The 20,998-nt window shown below is 34.8% G+C and overlaps 1 protein-coding gene across 7 annotated transcripts in view; it reads left to right on the top strand.

The window, feature by feature from the left end:
* The window catches only part of LOC135116747 (netrin receptor UNC5C-like), a 116,384-nt gene that overhangs the window by 89,071 nt on the left and 6,315 nt on the right, over window positions 1-20,998 (top strand). For 4 of the 7 annotated variants that reach the window (XM_064034270.1, XM_064034271.1, XM_064034275.1 and 1 more), the window contains 5 exons: window positions 1,352-1,525; window positions 2,816-2,866; window positions 8,619-8,774; window positions 19,672-19,809; window positions 20,585-20,735. In XM_064034270.1, the coding sequence (XP_063890340.1) occupies window positions 1,352-1,525; window positions 2,816-2,866; window positions 8,619-8,774; window positions 19,672-19,809; window positions 20,585-20,735 (670 nt within the window). The remainder of the gene's footprint in view (window positions 1-1,351; window positions 1,526-2,815; window positions 2,867-8,618; window positions 8,775-19,671; window positions 19,810-20,584; window positions 20,736-20,998) is intronic. The other 3 variants (XM_064034272.1, XM_064034274.1, XM_064034273.1) reach the window with 3 other exon arrangements.

Below are 20,998 nucleotides of genomic sequence, written 5' to 3'. Positions count from 1 at the left end.
ACAAAGTTGGGAAAAGGCTGGACAGGTGATTGAAAACAGTCTCTATAGGTACTTGTAATTAAGCAACATGATAGTTTAATTAAATTATTTATTTTATTGTTGGCCCAATAATTTAGTTACAAAAACAGTTAACAAACTTGAAATACCTAACTAACCAAATAGTCAAAATGTCAATATGTTTTTGGAGTCAATTAAAACCGGCGGTTAAAAGCAATGCAAATGAACAGTCGTAAATGTTGCGTTTTTATTTATTTATGTATTTGAATGCAATGAAGTGGAATGCATTAATTTAATGCAGTTCCGGCTATGTGATAAATAAAGACAGTTGGGTTCATAAACTATTTCTTTTGCAGTTTATAGGTTTATTCTATGCTGACTTTAAAGTAATATTTTGTACAGAAATATACAATCTATGGCGAGTCAAATGTGGGCAAATTATTCGTTTTAAACGAATTTATCTCAGAAACTCTTTTTGGGTTTCCAACCTATTTAAAGATTTTTTTTAATATTTTGGTAGAACTATTTGGTTATTTAGCAGCATTCTATAAATTTTTAGTTCAGGATTGATCCATTATATATTTTTTTCATGACCAAAATGACGTGTTTATTATGTAGTTGTGTTATTTGACCGTACGTGACATTTTTTATAATTCAGAATCTCTAAGAAAACGAGTTATTTTCGCGAAAACTACGCAAGCCAAGCCCGAGGCAAAAACTACTATACTATAAAATAGCAATGTTAATCGCATTTGCCTAGTTTATTATAATTTATCTGTCTGTTTCATATTCAAAAGGTAGAACGTTGCTGACTATATATCAGTGTTAATTTATCGCGTCTCACTTTGTTTAGAATACAGTTTTTGCAAAGTATAACTTTGAATGTATATTACCCTTATAGTACCCTTGGATAATTAAATTGTAACTGGATTAGGTCCTAACGAAGCCATTTGACAGTTAATGTAATTATACACATAAAGTAACTTGTATTTTGTTAAATTAGACTGATATTATAAAGGCGACAATAAACGTGTTAGTATGTATGTGTAGGTACCTACCTACGTTTGTTATATATTCACGTGCAAACTTCTTCTTGAATTTTGATGAAAATAGGCAAAAACGAAGCTTCAACATCTGAATAGCATTAGTTCAAGCTACTCTTGATGTAGATTGCAGATGACTGTCAATTACTAGATAGAAGCATTGAACAATGCATTTTTTAGCTAAATACCATCATGCTCGGTTCCTATCGTTTATCTTTCAGAAAGATTCTCATTTATCTTGAACTTCGGATCATCAGGCTTTTTGTGAGTGAATGCTTCAGGATATTAACCCGATTCTCTTTTGTCACCAGTCAACGGTGGTTGGAGTTCCTGGGGCCCGTGGACTCAATGCCGCTGCAATGGCCGCGTGACCGGAGGACAGAGGCGTACGCGCAGCTGTACGGAACCTCATCCCTTGAATGGAGGCGCGCCTTGCCAGGGACAGGCGGTGCAGAGGACTTCGGATTGTGTGCCTTGTCAGAGTGGTAAGTGTTTCTATGATACCTACTTTTTTTGAATTTTTTTTCGGTGAAATAGTGTAATATTTTGTAGGCTGATTTGTTTGGTCGAATAGTGTATCTTTTGTAGGATTTTTGGCAAGTCAAAAAACTTGATGAGGACTAGGTATTTATTTGGACTTGAATATAAAATAAGATAGGAAAATAAGCGTACCTAATAAAGAGCTTTGTCTCTAGACTTACTTATTTACGATTATCTGTCTTCTCACTAGAAAATACTAAAATAATAATAACATTTATAGAACCTTTACAAAATAATGTGCCATTTATACACTTGAGGACAAAAAATATGGGTTACCCAATTTATATGAAACAAAACTTACTGTGAAATATTACAACACAGATATTCTTATGTAGGATATTCTACATCCAGAGTCTTTGACCTAACAGTATCCGCCTCATCAGTTGCACAGCTAATTGAAACAACATGTTTAGAGTTAATCAATCATAATCCGTTAAACTATCGTTTAAGACTCACCCCTTAGGAAATTAAGCTTAATTAAGTGGCTTAATGGGAATATCCGTTACGCCTACGGTAACTTACGTACGTACATGATTATAATTATTGTGAAGTTATTTGTATATCAAGCTGCTCGAGTATGAGAAACTCATGGTTCTTCGATTTGGATTGATTAATTTTAATCAATTTCAAGACGAGATTATCTAGCCAAATAAAGGTGTTATTTATAAGACTAAACTACGTGTTTCAATATATGCATGTAAAAGAGGGTATTAACATTGTTATATAGGTACTTAGCGACATTCACGCTTTTTAAACTAACGTCACAATGATTACATGTAGTTGCAGACAATTGTACCAAGAGAAAAATTATTCACTTGAACAGAAATCAGCCAAATAACCGCGTTTAAATTCTCAAAAATGATTCAGCTACCAATTTAAAATTATATGAATCACACACAAAACAGACGCCCAAATATTAAATTGTGCTTTCAACATATTTTTAGAAAACACTGCATTGGTTAATATCTTGTATTGGAATCGGAAACACTTGAGTTTTCAATATGCCTTTAATAAAGGTTTATTTGGTACACTCTTCATATTACTCACACCAAATCAAACTTTAATTCTTTGCATTTAAGTCCAAATTGCATTGCATAGCTGTCACTTTTTCATTTCAATAAAGTTCATCCACAATGTAATTTAGACTTTATTTTTAAGACGTTAGGGTTGTGAATTGTATGTGTTTGTGATAGTATTGAAATGGTGTTTTTTATTTGTTACTGCTAACTATGAAGAGGGATACATGGATCTGCAAGGATATGATAACACTCAACAGCTGTTGATTGGTAAGTTGTAGCTGTCATGTCAAATGTCATGTAGTTTTTAGACCCCTTCGGAAACTACCAATTTTTGTATCGTGGACTAAAATATGTAGACTGTTGTTGTGTTAATAGGCAATTTTAAAATTGAAACCTCGTTCTATATAGTGTGTTTTTCTAGGTTCGTGATATTAACGTGCGTTTATCATACATTGTTTATACCATATTTTTGTTTATATTCAATAATGGTTTGTTTATTTTAATTTCATGCATAATTTCACACAGAAATTAAAATAGATGTTGGCTAAGCTTGCTAACTATTCAATCATCTACATAGGTTTCTTAAGCATTAAAATAACGGGGCCCATAATATTGTACTCTAGCCTAGCTAAGCTAAGCCTTGTTTAAGAACACTTTATGGAGTACAAATGAATAAATAATTAACTACCTACCTTCAATTAAACAACCTAATCTCTCAACCTCTTTACCTACACCGCACAAAAAAGAAAAAACAAAAACTGACCTCTTTCGTACACTTAAGAACAAAGCGTCACAAACTTAGGCACGCGCCGCCATTCAATTGTCCCCCACAAATTATTTGACTGCACAAACACATGTTAATGACAATAAGTACATAAACTTCGTATCTGAACATCTTAGTCGTAAAAACCCGCTATTTAATTCTTTATGCTCATAAAAGGCAGTAGTGAAATCACTTCAAAGAGAATGACATACGGTTGTTAAGAATGGTGAGCGTGTTGGCGGTCGCGAAGGACGCCGTTGATACATCAAAGGGCTTGCGAATATATATTTTATTGGTTGCATCCGTATTCTGTTGTTAGTATTAATGTTAATTCGGTTGTTAATTTAATTTTAATATTACTATTGTGAGGAATATTTGTTACACGAAAAAATGCGTCAATGTGTCTTTAAGTACTCCTCCTACTTTTTATTTGTCATACCTTCCATATTTTTTATAATTAAAAACCGTTTTAAACCATATTTGCCGTCAAAAGATAATATTATTGGGGAAAGCCACAGTGGAAACCCCATTCAATTATTTATCAAAGACAATAATAAGTAAACATATTTTCGCAAAAGCCTATTTTCCATTACACACTTTTCCAACTACATTACCAAAACAAGTATGTCAAACATTCCTAACGTAAGTATCAAAGGAAATAGACCAACCGAGCTGACAATAAAACGCAATCAACTGGCGTTTGTCTCAGACCGTGAAACGTTGAACATTATGAGTTAATTGGGAACATGTGTTCGCTCGATGCTTGACGAACTATGTAGCTGTGTGTAGTGTGTTTAGTGTTCACGGTAGGGGACAATTTTTAATTTTTGTTTAGGTGTAGTAATAATAAGTTTTGGCCTTGACCGTAATTTAGTAAATGTAAAGAATAATGTCTTATTTGAATTTACATCTAAATAATAACTGCGATAAATTCATAGGATCATATATGTTTTTAGTAAAATAATGATAATGTATCTGTTTTCCAAGGATATATTTAGCTAAAGTTAAAGGTTAGATTTATCTGAGATATTTAGGTAAAGCTACAAGCTTAAAGATTTACGCATGTAGGTTTATCATTATCAGGCTGGACAAAATCTCAACCGAAAAACTAAATTAAGTGTACTAAAAACTGAAGTTTTCCGCTTGCATTAAACTTATGCATCTTTACAAAAACCTGAATTGAATCTCATAAAATGTAATACCACTTTATTCGAACAAAATGAAATGTATACGAAAAAATATCGACAAGACAATTCAATTTGACGCTAAATGGTTGCTACAAAATAAAACATGGTAAGTACAACGAAAAATATTTAACAGGGACTGGTCCTCGTTATACAAAAATAATAATACGGTACAATCGTAAAACAATTTAAGAAATATATTAAAGAAAAAAATATTTAGTACCACTGCCTGCTTGTTATACAAAAGTAAAACAATTTAGTCAATATATTACAGAAAATACAAACCTAAAGCTGTAGAAGTATGCGCGACCGTTTCTTAAATTCAGTTACCACGTTGTGAAGTGTCGGAGCACGCAATTACTTACAATTTATTTACATACGTAAAGGAGCTATTACACTGTCACAGTTAAGTGGCCGAAAAAGTATGTTTTGGGAAAAGAAAATAAAAAAGCAATTTGTTTTATTCGTTTCGAATTTTGTTACTTAATTCTTTTGTTTTAACACGTTGGACAAAAACAATGATTACACAAAAAAAAACTGTATTTGGCTGTTTTTATGACACTTAACTTAGGTTACCTCGAAGCATATTATTAAAAAAAAAAAACACTTTTTTAGTAAGTGGGTCTACAGATATTTTTGGAGATAAAATTTCTTTATAGAACCAATTGACAAAACAATAAACAGTTACAGGCAGTTTAATTTTGGTTACAACGTTATTCAATCCACCAAACAGGTTTAATTAAAACCTCACAATTAAAATTAAAAATCTTACCAACCCATAGTTTGCTCCCTAATCAGCTTCAAAAAAAAAGGTTAGTAAACGTGAAAGTCCTTAATGTCGCTGTAACTAACGAACCGAGACTGATTTATGTGTGTGCGCATTAATTAATAAGAAATGTTACACACTGTTGTACTTTGTGTCTGTGTACACCCACACATAGACAGCGGGGGGTGGCCCAAGTTGGGCATATGGCGGGTCCGATGTCAGGAACGGTGATCGTTTTTTTTTAAGTAATAGGAGGATCGTAGAGTGAGTGAAATATTTTATGAAGTTTGTGGGTTTAATTTAATGAACAGTTTTTTTTAAAAAGGAAAATATAAATATTTATTAATGTCCTAGAATTTTCTAAGGTGATTTTTATTATCATGCGTAAACAAAAAGAAAAATAATTATTAATTACTTTCGTGTAGGTTTAGAACCGGTTTTCCCAATAGTTAACCTCCACTTAGGCGTCCGTAATTACCGGCATGAGTTGCCAATAATGATATTAGTTCAACCAATTAATATTGGGAGTAATTGCGCATTTATGTATTGATAAGTTTGCGTAACTAAACTTGGTTAATTTTCGATTTAATCCATTAATGGATTTATTAATTGACTTACATTAATATAAAAGTTTCTGTTACACTAACAAAAATGCTCGTCGCAAAAGACTTTTTTTTTAAATATCTGTTAGACATGATGGAAAAGATTAATTGGTCGGTCATTTGAAACAAAAAGTAAAAAAATACGAAAATTGTATCTAAATTAAACAAATAAAATTATTTTACATTAAATTACTAAAACCGCGAATTCTTTTCCTTTACGCCAATCACCATCACAGTATGAACGCTCTATTATTTCCTTTTTTAAAAACATTGTGATTTATGTCCAACTCGCATGTAAGGACGATACGGCCATCCACTAATGTATTTTAATTTCAATTTATAGGACGATAGTTCTATCTGTCTCGAGTTCGGTTCTCGATTAATTATAATCGAATAGTAAACGCGTACTTTCTAAGTATATCTCGGACACCAAGAACCGTGTTTCGGAAGGCACGATAGGTAGGTCCCGGCTGTCTTTGAACTTCTTTGGCAGTCGTTACGGGTAGTCAGAAGCCTGTAAGTCTGTCAACCAGTCTACCACGGGGTATTGGGTTGCCCGGGTAACTGAGTTGAAGAGGTCAGATAGGCAGTCATTCCTTGTAAAACGCTGGTACCTACTCAGCTGCATTTGAGAAAGCGGGAAGGCGACCACAACATAGTTGGGAAAAAGCAAGGCAGATGATGAGGACGATAGTCCTACGATAATTCTCTGACTCGAGTTCGGTTCTCGATTAATTATAATCGAGTAGTAAACGCGTTAATTGGTCGTTGTCTTAGTTTCAGCCTAGATAATTGTATAGTGTTGTCTGTAAATTGTAGCGCTCGATGGAATTACGATTTGAGTGTTAATCGATTTGTTGTTGGCGTTAAACGATTTATGGAGGATAAATCGTTTAGGTTTAAAGTTATTGCTGTAATTTTCGAGTAAAGTAATTTTATACATAATTCAATTTACCAGCTGTAGGTACCTATAACTTGTTTGTGTGCTTCAAATAAACTCACACACACACATTCGTCATATTTTGTGCCGAAATTCTGATACAATCTACCTTCAATCTTGAATGAAAATACTTTCCAGAATATTTGAAATTCTCAAATAACAAATACTTTTGACATAAAGAACACAAAACCAACAAGCAAGGCCATTTCTTATTTCTTGGTAGGCATCCAATTTCCTGTGTGCATCCTAACACCATATTAACGAAATAATTTCTTCGAAAATGTCAAAATATATTACTAAAACCGTCGCAGCGATAAAAGTATTATTTTTAAAAATATCCAATTTTAAAATTTCCAATAACAACTGGTCATTTTGGGTAATAAACGTTTCCGTAATGGCAACACTGAATGGACTCAGACTAAGTAAGCAGAGGGGTATTTTAAAAGCTGTTACTTTTATGTAAAACTAATTTTTGTTTACCGTTTTTTTCGCTATAGTTGAAAGGAAAAAACGGTGTTTTAAGGATTATATTCCTTGTTAAGAATACTTGAACGGTTAATTTCAATTTCAGTATGCATTTTTTATTACAATAAACCTTTCTTAACTTTTTATGTCATTGTAATTCAGAAACGATAAAATCTCTTTAGCCTCAATCCATAGGTATACTGCGATTTGAAAACGATTAAAATAACTCGAGCTTAAATCCATAGGTCTTATTTTGTTTTCATAGAACCATTAAATATTTAATTAGGATGAATCAGATACCAACCAAAATGCAACCAAAAACAGTCCAGACATATCGTAACCATTTCTGAATAACACCCAAAAATAATTTTCAAACGGCCCATATGTTTGACGAGGCACAAAAAACGCGTCAAGACTGCATTATGATAAATGATGATGTCGAGTCTGCAAAAAGTGATCCGTGATCTTTGACATTGCGTTTAGTTTTTGCTCTTCATTCTGTTTTAGAAACACATTTGGGTAATGAACATTGGTTTCGATCTTTCGTGTGTGTGTAGTGTTTAATTTACTAGTAATTGTCTTTTTTAAATTAATTAATGTATTTAGCAGAAAAAACATTTCTAATTTCATTCTTGTCTATTTACATTCAGGGTTATATAGACCCATGTTAAATGACACCATAAATAATGTATTTTAGTACGACGTTATACTTATCTTTCCCTAAAACCTTACTTGATCAGTTTCTAACCGGTCAGCGTAATCTAATTAACTCAAATATTCCCTACCACATCATACATCCATCCATTCTCCGTCCTCCGAGCCTTTTCCCCAATCATGTTGGGGTCGGCTTCCAGTCTAACCGGATTCAGCTGAGTACCAGTGCTTTACAAGAAGCGACTGCCTATCTGACCTCCTCAACCCAGTAACCCGGGCAACCCGATACCCCTTGGTTAGACTGGTGTCAGACTTACTGGCTTCTGACTACCCGTAACGACTGCCAAGGATGTTCAATGACAGCCGGGACCTACAGTTTAACGTGCCATCCGAAACACAGCCTATGGTGTCTAAGATATACTTAGAAAGTACATACAAACTTAGAAAAGTTGCATTGGTACTTGCCTGACCTGGGATCGAACCCGCGCCCTCGTACTTGAGGTTGGTCCTTTACCCACTAGGCCACCACGACTTTTACCACATCATACATCCAAATCATTTAATTTACCAATGTCTATGTCTTCATATAGGTAATTGTATCAATCTTTTATTTTTCGTTATTCTAATTCCACCTCTCTTCCCCAGCCTTACCCGGTCGCTGGGGCACCTGGTCCGAGTGGTCCGTCTGCGGCGCCGACTGCCGACAGACTAGACGAAGATCCTGCACTGGTGACACCCCATGTTCAGGCGCACATGCACAACACGCAGACTGCGTCGGAGACTACTGTGGAGTTCATGGAGGTATGTAGTATAGAGGTTGCATGCTATTTGGTATTGGAACTTTTTGCAGTGCTGGCTGAAAATGTTGTTGACGGGTGTTTGTAAATGGAATGGATCTTAAATATGGCGGTTCATAGGGGTCTATGTGGCAGAGGATAGTTTTGTTGTGATAGAAATTGTTGGTGATTAGTGTTTTGAAGTAGATTAGAATGGTTATTAAGTAAGTAGGTAAGTTATTTTGAAAGTTAAAACCAACTCCCGCGTTTAAAAATCATCACGAAAAAACTTTCTGTAGCTCTACCGTTTCGTTATGGAAAAGAAAAAAAACCTGTAACTAAAAAATTACACGCGCAGACGTTGCATAGAAAACTGTGCCTGAAGTGGAATAGAGTAATATATTTTTTGAAAATAAAAGAAGGTAATATTTCTATGAAATGTCATAATTACAAAATATGTGTCCATTAAAAGGTGATAGTACAAAGTAAGGTTTAATACCTACGTAAATACAACCATAAGCTTTTAATCCCTTGCTGTGACGCATTATAAAATGGTTTTTATAGATGCTTTAGTTGCTCGTATTAAATGAGCCATTAAAATCTGAGCACACTATTATAAAATAAACAATATTTTTAAAATATTACACCGATAATATTTAACGACACTCTATGTCTCTACTGACTAATATTTCTAATTTACACCAAAAAATAAAATATTTGTATACATTTTAGAACTGTAAATGCGTTCAGTTTTATTTTTATAATAGGAAATCTCCGCATTCTGCTGTTAATAATCTCGATATATCTCATAACATTTCCGTATCAAAACATTTTTTTTTCGTTAATCGGCGTCATATCTCATTTCATAACAGCTGAGACACAAATAGAAGCGACAACCGAGAAACTCGAACATTTTCAGCTAAAACTTTACGAGCCCATGTCATGAGAATTACAAATTATGAAACTATCCGCCAAGGGACATGTTAATTAATACTATTTCTATGAAATGCTCCAGAACCAGATGCCGTACTAAATATACACTTCCTTTCCGTTCAGCCATAACTATGAAATGTTACTGTGGACGCTTCATAACAGGCTATCGGCTGTAGCTGCGACCTTCCAAATTATGAAGACCCACCTCACCTCCCGCAGCTTAAGAATTTCTAATCAACTTAAAGGTAGCAGCAAGGTGAGGCAAAGGTCAATCCTAGGTGGTCACGTAAAAAAGATTCGAGAGATACTAAAATCGGGTGGCGTGACCATCTGGGCCGTATCATATCGTCTAAATATAGACGAGGGAGTAAATTTTTATGGTGTTCTTACGAAAAGCTTGAGGTAACATTATGTACGATAACGTCTTCGACTTAATTGGGTAATCTAGAATTGTTCTGCTCTGTTTTAGACGTTTTTATGGTCGATGAAGATAGTCTGGAATGATGCATAAGTGTACCCCGCAACGACTACCAAATACGTACTAAATGTCTAATTTTGAAATGCTCATAAGACTGTTACGAATAGTTAGCCACTATCCGCATTTAATATCAAACTTTCTAGCAAAGTTTAGAGCGCCCATGTGCTGACAGCCAGACAGCTAATGTAACGTTGGCCAAACTCATTCATAAACGTTCAGAACAATAGTTTAGATGTTGGGTGTTCATACAGTGAAAATTAATTCAAACTGAAGTACAATACCAACTCCGAAAGGTAAAGGAAAACACGAGGTAACTCATACGGCGGAATGGCGGAAATTAAAACGTGAGCAATATGTATGTAAAATGAATAAACGGATATTGATACGAAAGAGACACAAAGAGGTTTTTGCAAACAAAATTGAATAGGCACATAGAAAACTGATTCAGTAGATATTGATAACAAACATTTAAATGGTCTTGTAGGATATTATTACAAAGACAACATAATGTGCTACAAAAATCAGAAAACCAAAATCAATAATACAAAATGTCAAGTACAGCATTTAGACGATTTTCTCTTTAACATATTTTCTAGAACAAAAACGCTTTTAATATCATAAAGCAATATTTAACGTTGGCACAAACAGGTAGGTATTCTGGGAGAAATTCGCGCTACTCCCGGCATTTGGAATATTCAGTTTCGGCTCTCTCCAATTCCAATTCCAGGGTATTATTTAGTTTTAATACCTTTGCTTGCGTCTTTTATTACGATTGTACAAAGAGTTCTATTCTCTTTTGTGTCGCTGTATTTACTTTTGCGATGTAGTCACGGCTCGTTAGTACTTAAAGGGTTTACCTACATTGTGCAAGTAGTATGAGAACTCAAATAAGATTTCTTTAACCAGTTCACACTACCAGTTTCGTGTTTACGTAATATCTTCAAAACATTAATGAAAGAATGTTAGTTTAGCCGAGGTTCAACTACAGCTGTGCGAGTTATGAACCTGTTAAATGTGGGCTTTAATTAAAGCTGTTTCATTAATGTCATTTTGCCGACAGCACGTTGTAATATTCGTAGTTTAGATTATCCAAAGATACGTGATTATGAACAACTTGAAGCAATCAAACAAATCACTCGAATGCGATACACCATTAAACATGGCATTAGGCACGTTTAACACACACCTCTCCCTCGGCGGTCTAAATCCAATCTCGGAATTGAAAATGATCAGTCCATATTTTGTTTATAATAGCAATAAATCATTTCCACTGGTCCCCGTTGACTCTGTTTCAATTTCCCATTTCTGTTTATCGTACGTTTTGATAAATAGCCTCGGGGTAATACCATTTTGGTTTTGTACGTCGGCTTCTTTGCGAACGCTTTCGCGCCAAATAAATCCGCCATCTTGACTTTGTAAATTGTTTTTGTTTAGCGTCGCGTGGATTGATTGTTATTTATTGGGATGATCAATCTATTGTGTTCGGGTTTGGCGGTTATTTTTTCGGATCACAGAAATGGACTGATAAACGTTTTAAAAATTGTTGTGACATTTTTGTTGGTGGCGATGGATTTGGGAAAAAATGTTCTTCAATTTTGGAACACAATGGGATGAAATAACATGAAATAATAATAAGGAATGTGTAACCGTTGGAGAAGGCAAGTTATTTGTGTGTTGTATAAACATGGCACACTGTTCGTGATTTAGAGCAGCTCCTTTCGCCACACAATTGCTGCTACACTTGACTACACTGCACAATATTGTGCTACATTCAGTAATAACTAAGCCTTTGGTAAATCCTCGGTTAGACTGTTAGAGCACTTATGTTCTCATATATTTTGTTGCTACTGTCGAGAATGTTATTTTGGTGCTTTCTTACGTTTAGTTAAATTGTTTCTCGTTTTGTTCCTTGATCCAGTCACGCTTATATAGGTTCCATTTATTAGACCTTTTCAAATATAAAAATAAGAGAGGATTTTATAAATCTCTTAAACATTTTCAAAAATAAATCCGTAACCATTTTCTCTAAAACTAATATTCCCAACTTTCCACAATAAATTCAATTACTCCAAGTAATTCAAGCTATATAATGTGGACCATCAGTAAATTGCCCACATGAAAGGTGAGCTTTGAATGCCAGGAACTCGGGTGGAGCCATTCATTCGCGCTCGTTGGAGCCACTTCATTAGCCTAATTGCCACATACAAAGGGGAAAATGGTGAAATTTTATAGCACCTTTTCATCTTTTGTTGCCTAAACATCGGCATGGAGTGGATTCTTCGTTTAAATGATCATGCGATGTGTAGACTTGAAGTTTAATGAAAAATGTGCTGTTTCCTTAGACATGAGCCTAAAGGCGGGTAATTTAAGACTCATTAGGATCTTCGTCTTAAATAACATACACGTGTTAGCTTTTGTATTAGCAAAAACAAAAGCTTCTTTCATTTTACGTGACACTATGGAAGCTATTAATAAAATGCCTCTTAAATCAGTTCCTCTTTTCTTCTAATATTTTTAAAAGACTTTTAGGGCTTATTTTATATGGCATATTTTAAAAGACTTAAATCTATTCGGTTTTTAATTACATAAGGTGGTATCCAATTTTTGATAAAACTTTCTTTCTATATTCTTTCATTTGTTTTAGATATTAGGTTACTTTGCTTAATATAAGATATTTAATGATCTAAATCATTTCAAGCCCACGAAAAAACTACTCTCTTAAATAGCTAACCACAATGAGGTCACGAGTTAACTGCCAAACCAGTAACTAAACATGATACAGCTACTACATAACCGCATAAGCGGATTACTAAATATCATCAAAACCAACAAAAAATAATTGGAAAGAACCGTTCGAATGAACACTGAGCCATCGTTATCAACTTTCTACTTGATAGATTTATTGAATATAAGTTTTTCTTTTTCACAAATCTTTTCATAGTACAAATTATAGGTGTATTATTATGGTAATTTGAATGAATCGTCGTGTGAATTGAGCGTTGCTTCCTCTTGTATTGGGGACGGCTCATAAATTGTCTTTGGTGAATGGTGAATTTGGAAATTTTCTTGATAAAGCTTTAGTGCGGTTCTATGCAGGTTTGGTTACACAGATTCTTTACCAACGATGAATTGAGCAACTCTTTTTTAATTTACGAGTAGGTATTTTTATCCAGAGTCACAAAATATGTTAAATATTAACACTAAATAAGCAAACACATTTACATTATAATAAACAGTAATTTCAAAATGCACACTCACAACACTTTCCACAAAATTAACGTCCGTGAACAGGCTTCCAGTGATTTTATCATGTTCACTGCATCCAAAAACGACAGCCAGCCGTCAACCGTTGCGGTTCCGTCCAAATTAAATTAAATCGTACAAAACTTTTTAATCAAACATTAATGCATAAACAAACAACAGTAAAATCCAATTTATATGCGATGCGGCCATCATTACTGGAGGTGGGTCTCGTGAATGATTTGTTGTGATTTCGTCGAGTGAGCGCAGCAGGCGATCGCAAAATGCATTCACATATCGCCGATCCCATTCAGGCAAATAACACCTCTATAACAAAAGATGTTACGTATCACATTCGTATGAGATGTAAGCGAGCAGAATTTAATTCCGCAAGCCCTCCTACCACGTTATGGGTAAAGCGACAAGGGTTTGTAAATTTCGATTGGATTCCCTATCTGGGATCTCTGCATCGGACACCGCGCTTGGCACTGACAAATGTTTACACAGTGTACAAATTTCGAAATTAATCCGATAATCGTACGTAAATTAATTCCCGTAACGTCTCTGCGGTTTTGATTTCAACGGTGTAAGTAGCGGATGTAATGATTTATTGAATTTCAAACATCGGTTGGCTATAAACCGTGTGGGGACTTGGAACTTGTTTATGAAGGAGATTTATTGATATGAAGTACGTTTTACTGCAGTGTTGCGCCATTGCGTATGGATGTACATGCGGCAACGCAAGCGCTCAACGAAGATGGAACATCGAACGGATGTTTTTGATTTCCGTTGTTGGAACTTCTTTAATTTCTTTGAACGTTCCTTTCAATATATCTATTGTGTAGTTTTCCTACTTTGTAAGTAGAAACTGCAAAAATAGCTAAAATAGTATTCACACATAACCACGTATCGATAGCTTTAATGTTTTCAGCGACCATAAGATCAGTTACATCCGTGTCTGTTTCAATAACGCCTCCAGCGTCAAGCCCCACTCTTGCTTAGTGTTTTTGACTTTGGCAAAGAGCCACATTCGCTTCAAGCTGCCAAGTGAAGCGCTAAAAGACATCACATCCATTCAGAAAACAATATTCAGCTTCCCAAAGGAATCCTCGAACAATTTTCATTGTACCTGTACCAACATTTCCTTAAAGTGCTTTACTGCTAACTCCAATGGCTTTCAAAACTATCAATATGTTAAGTTGGAAGTGATTGTAAATAAATTTATTGCTTACAAAAGAAAATCGTATTGCTCGTAATATTACAGGCCATAAAGTGGCTCATTCTATTGATAGATAGTTTGTGTGTTTAAGCTTTACTCTTCAGCCGTGAGGATCGTTATTGTTTTGATCTTATAACCCCGCATAAATCTATTTTATAAATGATTCGGTTTATATTGCGGTCTTATAAATCCTTTTTTGTCAGTTTTATGTCTAAAATATATTTTCTACACTAGGCAAGACAAGGAAATCGATCGACGGATCGAAAACGCCTGGAAGCGCTACTGGTCCATGAAGTCGCTTATGAAGGGTGAGCTCCCTTTATCGCTGAAGCGAAAACTAGTCGACATGTGTATTCTGCCCATCCTAACCTACGGCGCTCAGACTTGGTCTTTGACCGAATCTCAGAAGTCCAGGCTAAAAGTATGCCAAAGAAGCATGGAGCGTAGCCTGCTCAACATACGGCTAAGCGACCGGATACGCAACACCATTATCCGGTCCAAGACGGGCATACTGGATGTGGGCAATAAGTCTGCAAAGTTGAAGTGGGATTGGGCGGGTCACATCTGTCGAATGCACCCGGACAAGTGGGCCAATATAACCACAAAGTGGATCCCGGAGGATGGACGGCGACCGAGAGGGAGACCAAGGAAACGCTGGAGGGAAGACTTGGACAGCTTCCTCTCGGACTGGCCCCAAGCAGCGAGGGATAGAGAAAAGTGGAAGGCTTTGGGGGAGGCCTTTGCCCAGCAGTGGGACAGCATAGGCTAATATAAAAAAATAAAAATATAAAAGGCGGATCAATTTCTGGGAATAAAAAATCAATCTTGCAACACAAGCTGTGTTGAAGTAAGAATAAAATTCTAGCTAATAAAACAACGGTTAGGTAAAAACTAAACACGGAAGACATGAACAACTTAACAAAGACCAAGAATATACCTACACACACACAAGCACAAACTCCCAAGATAAAAGAAGCCATTGATTGCATACAAATCCATGATTTCCTTAAGACGGCTTTGTCACAATAAATGAGAAAGCGCGTCAATTTTTATGCTTTCACTATATGTCTCTTTGTGTATTCATTCTTCATGTTTATATGGATAAATTCACTAAAGCTCTTACGGTAGTATAAAAGTATCGATAAACATTTTACTATTGGCACTGCAACAGTTATCGACATCAACTGAAAGATTTTCATCATTGATATTAAAAATAATGATTCTCAATTTAACGAAAGACTAACCAGTCTCTTTATTTACAAAGACGTTAAGATGTTCTCTAACATATCATCTCCTAAGATGATCATCAGTAATCCAAAAGTATCAACGTCGACCGGTTCAGCTACTAACAGTTACAAAAAAGTAGACTAAACCGTGAAATTTGCTGCACACGCGAGTTTAATTTACCGTGCGTTCAATTAAGTTAACCTCTTTAGGATAACAGCACGTTTAAGCTTATGCCAAATTAATATTAATCTAGCTGTTTACTCCGAAGTTCATATTAATACTACGTTCAAGGAAAATATAAGTAGTTTCAGAACCATTATTATTATTTTCTAATCTAGATTCCAATGTAGCTTTTATTTCTTTCAAAGTCTAGCTAAAGCCAGAATAAAACCATTGTAACAGACCAAACAATTTCTTTCTTACTTCCTAACGATATTTTTTTATTGTGAGATCTCTCCCAAGAATATGTTTAAATTTCGATTAACTCACTGTTGTTCCATCTTTATCATTCTCTTCTTATACAACACCATCGCCCCCTAGATCATCTTCAACGACGAAGCAGTAGTTATTACACAAAACTAGACGACTTACTTTAAAGAAGTTTATCATAGAATATCGTATAAACCCTCCACTTAGCCACATGGTAGCATCAAGTTGCGTGCAGCAATTACATCGATCACTATCGGTTCCAAATCGCTCGCACGGTCACGATGTTTATTAATTTATTACATTCGGCTCGGATGCCGGTCATTCGATACGCCATTTATGTATAATGGCTGTATGATCAGACCAGACGTATGAGTAATTCGGAGCTTTAGGAATTTTTATGTTTTCTGACAAAATTTTATGTAGCTTTATAGGTACCTCAGAAATATGACTGTCCGCTTTATATTGCATCGTAAGAGTTGGTACCAATTTAATTAAAATGCGCTTCTGCTGTGAATGTCATCCAATTTCATTTGCAGTTCACAGAGATGATATACTATTCGGTCTAAAAGCAAATAATTAACAACTTCTATTTATTTTTAGTAACTAAATATAAATTAGTTTTAGCAAGCACTGGTTCAAATTAACATTTTGGAGATTAATGCAAATTAATGATAACAAAATAAATCATTTTCCTATGAAGCTGTTCACAAGCTTGTTTTTAATTATGCGCCAACATTTATGATCGTTATCACATTATCAGACAGACAAAATGACTTCATTCATTTATTGCTCCGGGCAATCTCATTTACTCATAATAGGTAACATGATATAATGTAAGATAAAAATTATAATTAATGGGGATCTAATGATGAAATATGGAAATAAATAGGCCAAAGACAAGTAAATCAAAAATATTTAAAGTAAAACCGAACTTAAATATTCGCTACTTTTTCAACCATTGACAGACCACTTGTGTATTAACAATAGTTTACCTAAAGTAAACAAAAGCACAAGATGAAATTGAAAACCACGATATAGACAAAAAAAATCCTAGAAAACGTTAGATGTATACGAAATACGAAACTAAAGCTTGCTAATGTAACACAAAAAGAAGAAGCAACACTAGTTCAAAACACCGCGCTATTCCTACGAACCTTTTTAATTATACGAGAGTTCAAGATCGTTATCGCGTATTATCGAGCGCGAAGACTCATTCACTCACTTCCTTACTTCAGTTCCGCGTTAGCTATTCGAAACTTCAAACAGCCCATTAATTCCTTTAGCCATTGTGTCAAGTAAGAAATGGAAGAACGTATGGTCCAATGTTCTGCCGCTATAAAGCTCAAAAATCAACCGTGGAAAATCGGTTTGCGCTAGTAATTGTGCCATTAAAGGTTTTAAACACTTTTGTTTGTTTCTTCAAGTTTCTGCGTTGCTATGAACGCTCTTAGTATTATTTTTTCCTCAAAAGCTGTAGCTGTAAGATTCCTATTTCCATTTTTGGTTTTGACATTTAATTTCTAGATATTATGACCAAAATTAAAAGCAATAAGGACTGCAATGTTCAGACGAATATTAAAAGTGAATTTTGGTTGTCGCTGTTATAACCATAAAAGAAAGGAAACACAAATACATGTTGGCACATGAATGAATATCATCGACAAGTGAATTAGCATAATCGGTACCACATGTCATGTTTGTGTATGACTAAGAAACCAATGAGTCAACAGCACGTGCTGAATTTTTCAACGATAAAGCTCATTAAAATGGATTAAATAAAACTGAAGAAAGGATGGGAGATGATATTAATGTCTTTCATGTTTGACTTTCAATTTGGGTTGTGACAAATTGATTTCGCGATGAAATTCTTGATATTGGACATACCTACTGTAGGAAAAATATATTAAGCAAATACTAATGCTAGTAAAGATTTAGCTTAACTTTAAGTATCCCTTAAAATTTAATCGAATTTAAAAACGAAGGGCTCTAAATCCAAGAATCCAGAAAACGATAAAAAAGCAGCAGCAGTAAAAACAGTATCCATAAAACATACAAAACCAGAATCACTCGTAAATATACTCATCAAATATGAAACAACACGTGAAGCGCAACTCTAAAGACTACTTAAACTTAAAGTAAGTCGCCAGATGTCTCGACAGTTTCCCTTAATTCCACATTTACAACCACTATACAAGGATCAAAGGGATCGTTAAAACAGCCGATAACGAGTCCTTTTCACGGCACGGAATTACACAAAAAAAGTGTAATCGTTAAAAAATGCCGCGGGTCCATTTTTTAAAGATTGTGACGTACCGAAAGAGAGGTATGGAAATTTTACGATTGATTTCGGTTTTTGGGGTGGCATTTCTTATCTTGAGGCTTTCTTTGAGATACTTTTATAACTGTAGCTAGTTATCCTCTACTTTGAAAATTCAAAAACTTGCTGACATACATACTTATTTCAAAATGTCTATAATCTTTGCTTATTGGTTAACTAGCATTTGGCCACTTAATCACATAGGGTTTCTATTAGGTGCCCATCCTATTTAAATACCACTTTATAGATTTGCAACTACAAACTATTTAGCCAACAAAAGCTTTCGGAAACCTTAAAACTTGTACTTGATTTCATCGCTCATATAACTAGTTTTGGAACCAAAAGAGCGTTATTTGTCCGCCATCGATGGAACTTAGCCATAAACACACGTCGGCATAAATAATATAAAGGTGCTGCCAGAAACATGGGCCTGCGTCCATTTTGAATGAACGAAAACAAATTTAACGATTGCGGTCCAACAGCATGAATATCAACGAAACTGCTTCTTATTTCGAGGTTACAACGAATATCGTTAAATTGACACATCGTTAAAACCGTTTTTTATAGTAACCGTTTTTAAGAGTTTATCAGGTGCTTAATAATATGATGGTTTCATAGTTTTTTTGTTCAGCCCGAATACAAACTTTTTGTGGCAAAGGATAGTGTTGGCTTTTTAAAAGTTTGCGCGAGGAAACTTTGTAATTTATGTTTCTTTGTTTGAAATGATGAATGTGTTCTGCTTTTCAACTTGTGGTTTTTTTAATGTCAAGTAAAAGTTTGGCTTCAGTGTTATGACAGTGGTGACTATTATTTTTATGGCTGCGAACATGATTTGTTGCTTTCATGAGGAGCGAAATGACTTAAACGAAGTTAAGAAGGAGTAGAAAGAACTTCAACTACTTACTTTGTGTTTATATTTAAAACAGAACCGGTTTAACAAAAGAAGGAGGTTCTCAATTCATTCGGTTCGGTTTTAATTTGACAAATGAAAAACGTTCTTAAACCTAAAACGATGTACGTTTCAGTCAGTCCCCAAACCATAGGTCTACGTACTAACAGTGGTTTTCTTTTGTCAACAGTGGCGGCACACAGCGATATTCCCCTATACATAGGAATAGCAGTCGCAGTGGTGGTATTTTTGGCCGGAGCAGCAGTGGTATACAAACTTCTGCAGAGGAAGACGAGAGATCACTCTCTGTATACTATGACGCGGACTGGTAAGTTTAATATGCGGTTGATGAAACCTGGTTGATTCTGAAAGTCTTGGCAGCTGATTTGCAAAATAAAAATTATTGTTCGAAGGCAATAATATAAAAACTGCACTGCAACACTACAAGTCCAAAAATGTCTTTTAAAATTGAAGAATCTATCATGATTCATGTCAAAATAATCATAACTGTGACTATTCTACGAAAAGAGAATATGCGATCAAAATCGATATTCAATATTATTATATGGCAATATAAATTTAGCATAAACAGATCATAAAATGGTCTCGCCAGGTGCGAATTCATAGAAGTACATATTGCTATTAATACATTCAGACTGCACTTATGAAAAATGAATGACTTACAAGAATCAAGACTGACCGCTCGGACGTCCGTTTCCTAGCTTACAGGGCAATGACTTGTGGTCATCATTATCATAATGGGAAATGCACATAATCAAGCGTGAAGGAACATAGTCATTATTATTATCTATTAGAACTTTAATTGTCATGCTTCATTGGTTAATTGTTAAGTTTACTTAACCGAGATACAGGGAAATAACGATTTAAGTATACATTGACGATTTAGTACCAAGAAGTGTGTTACCTTATTGGACGCCAGTAATTTTGAGGGGAAAAAGTATCATCACGAACAACTTTTCGAAGTCCATACCTAATTTCTACATCCGATACCTAAAGCCTTGAAAAAATATTGAAATCAGTTAGATTAGGTTAGAGAAATGTCATCTATGTATATCATAACTCAATTAAAATTCCTTTTCAAGCAGATTTCCAACCGGAGATGTACCCAACTGTGGAGAAGCAGTCGCTGTCTCTAGCTCCTGACCTGATGCAGCACCGTCCTCCAAGATATGAGCATCCTCAGCCGGACTCCAGAGCTGAGCATCATTATGATGTTCCGCATCTTACTAATAGGTAAGTTGTAGTTTTAGATTTTTCTATAGTTTTAACTTATTTACCTATTTTATTTATTTAAATGTCCAGTCTGAACTGAAAACACCTAAGTTTTAAATCAATTCAGAATTTCTTTCAAAATTATCATTGTCACCTCTCGCGGTATTGTGTGTCTTTGTTTTATGTTTTAAGAGAAGATAGAAACAAAGTATATTTAAGTTTACCTATTATAGTACTTATTAGTTCTTAGTTTTGTAAATTCGCCTTTCTTCACAGTAGTAGGA

This window comes from Helicoverpa armigera, chromosome 4 (genome assembly GCF_030705265.1).
Source record: "Helicoverpa armigera isolate CAAS_96S chromosome 4, ASM3070526v1, whole genome shotgun sequence".
In the NCBI taxonomy this organism is placed as follows: Eukaryota; Metazoa; Arthropoda; class Insecta; order Lepidoptera; family Noctuidae; genus Helicoverpa; species Helicoverpa armigera.
This window is presented reverse-complemented; position numbering and strand designations above follow the sequence as displayed.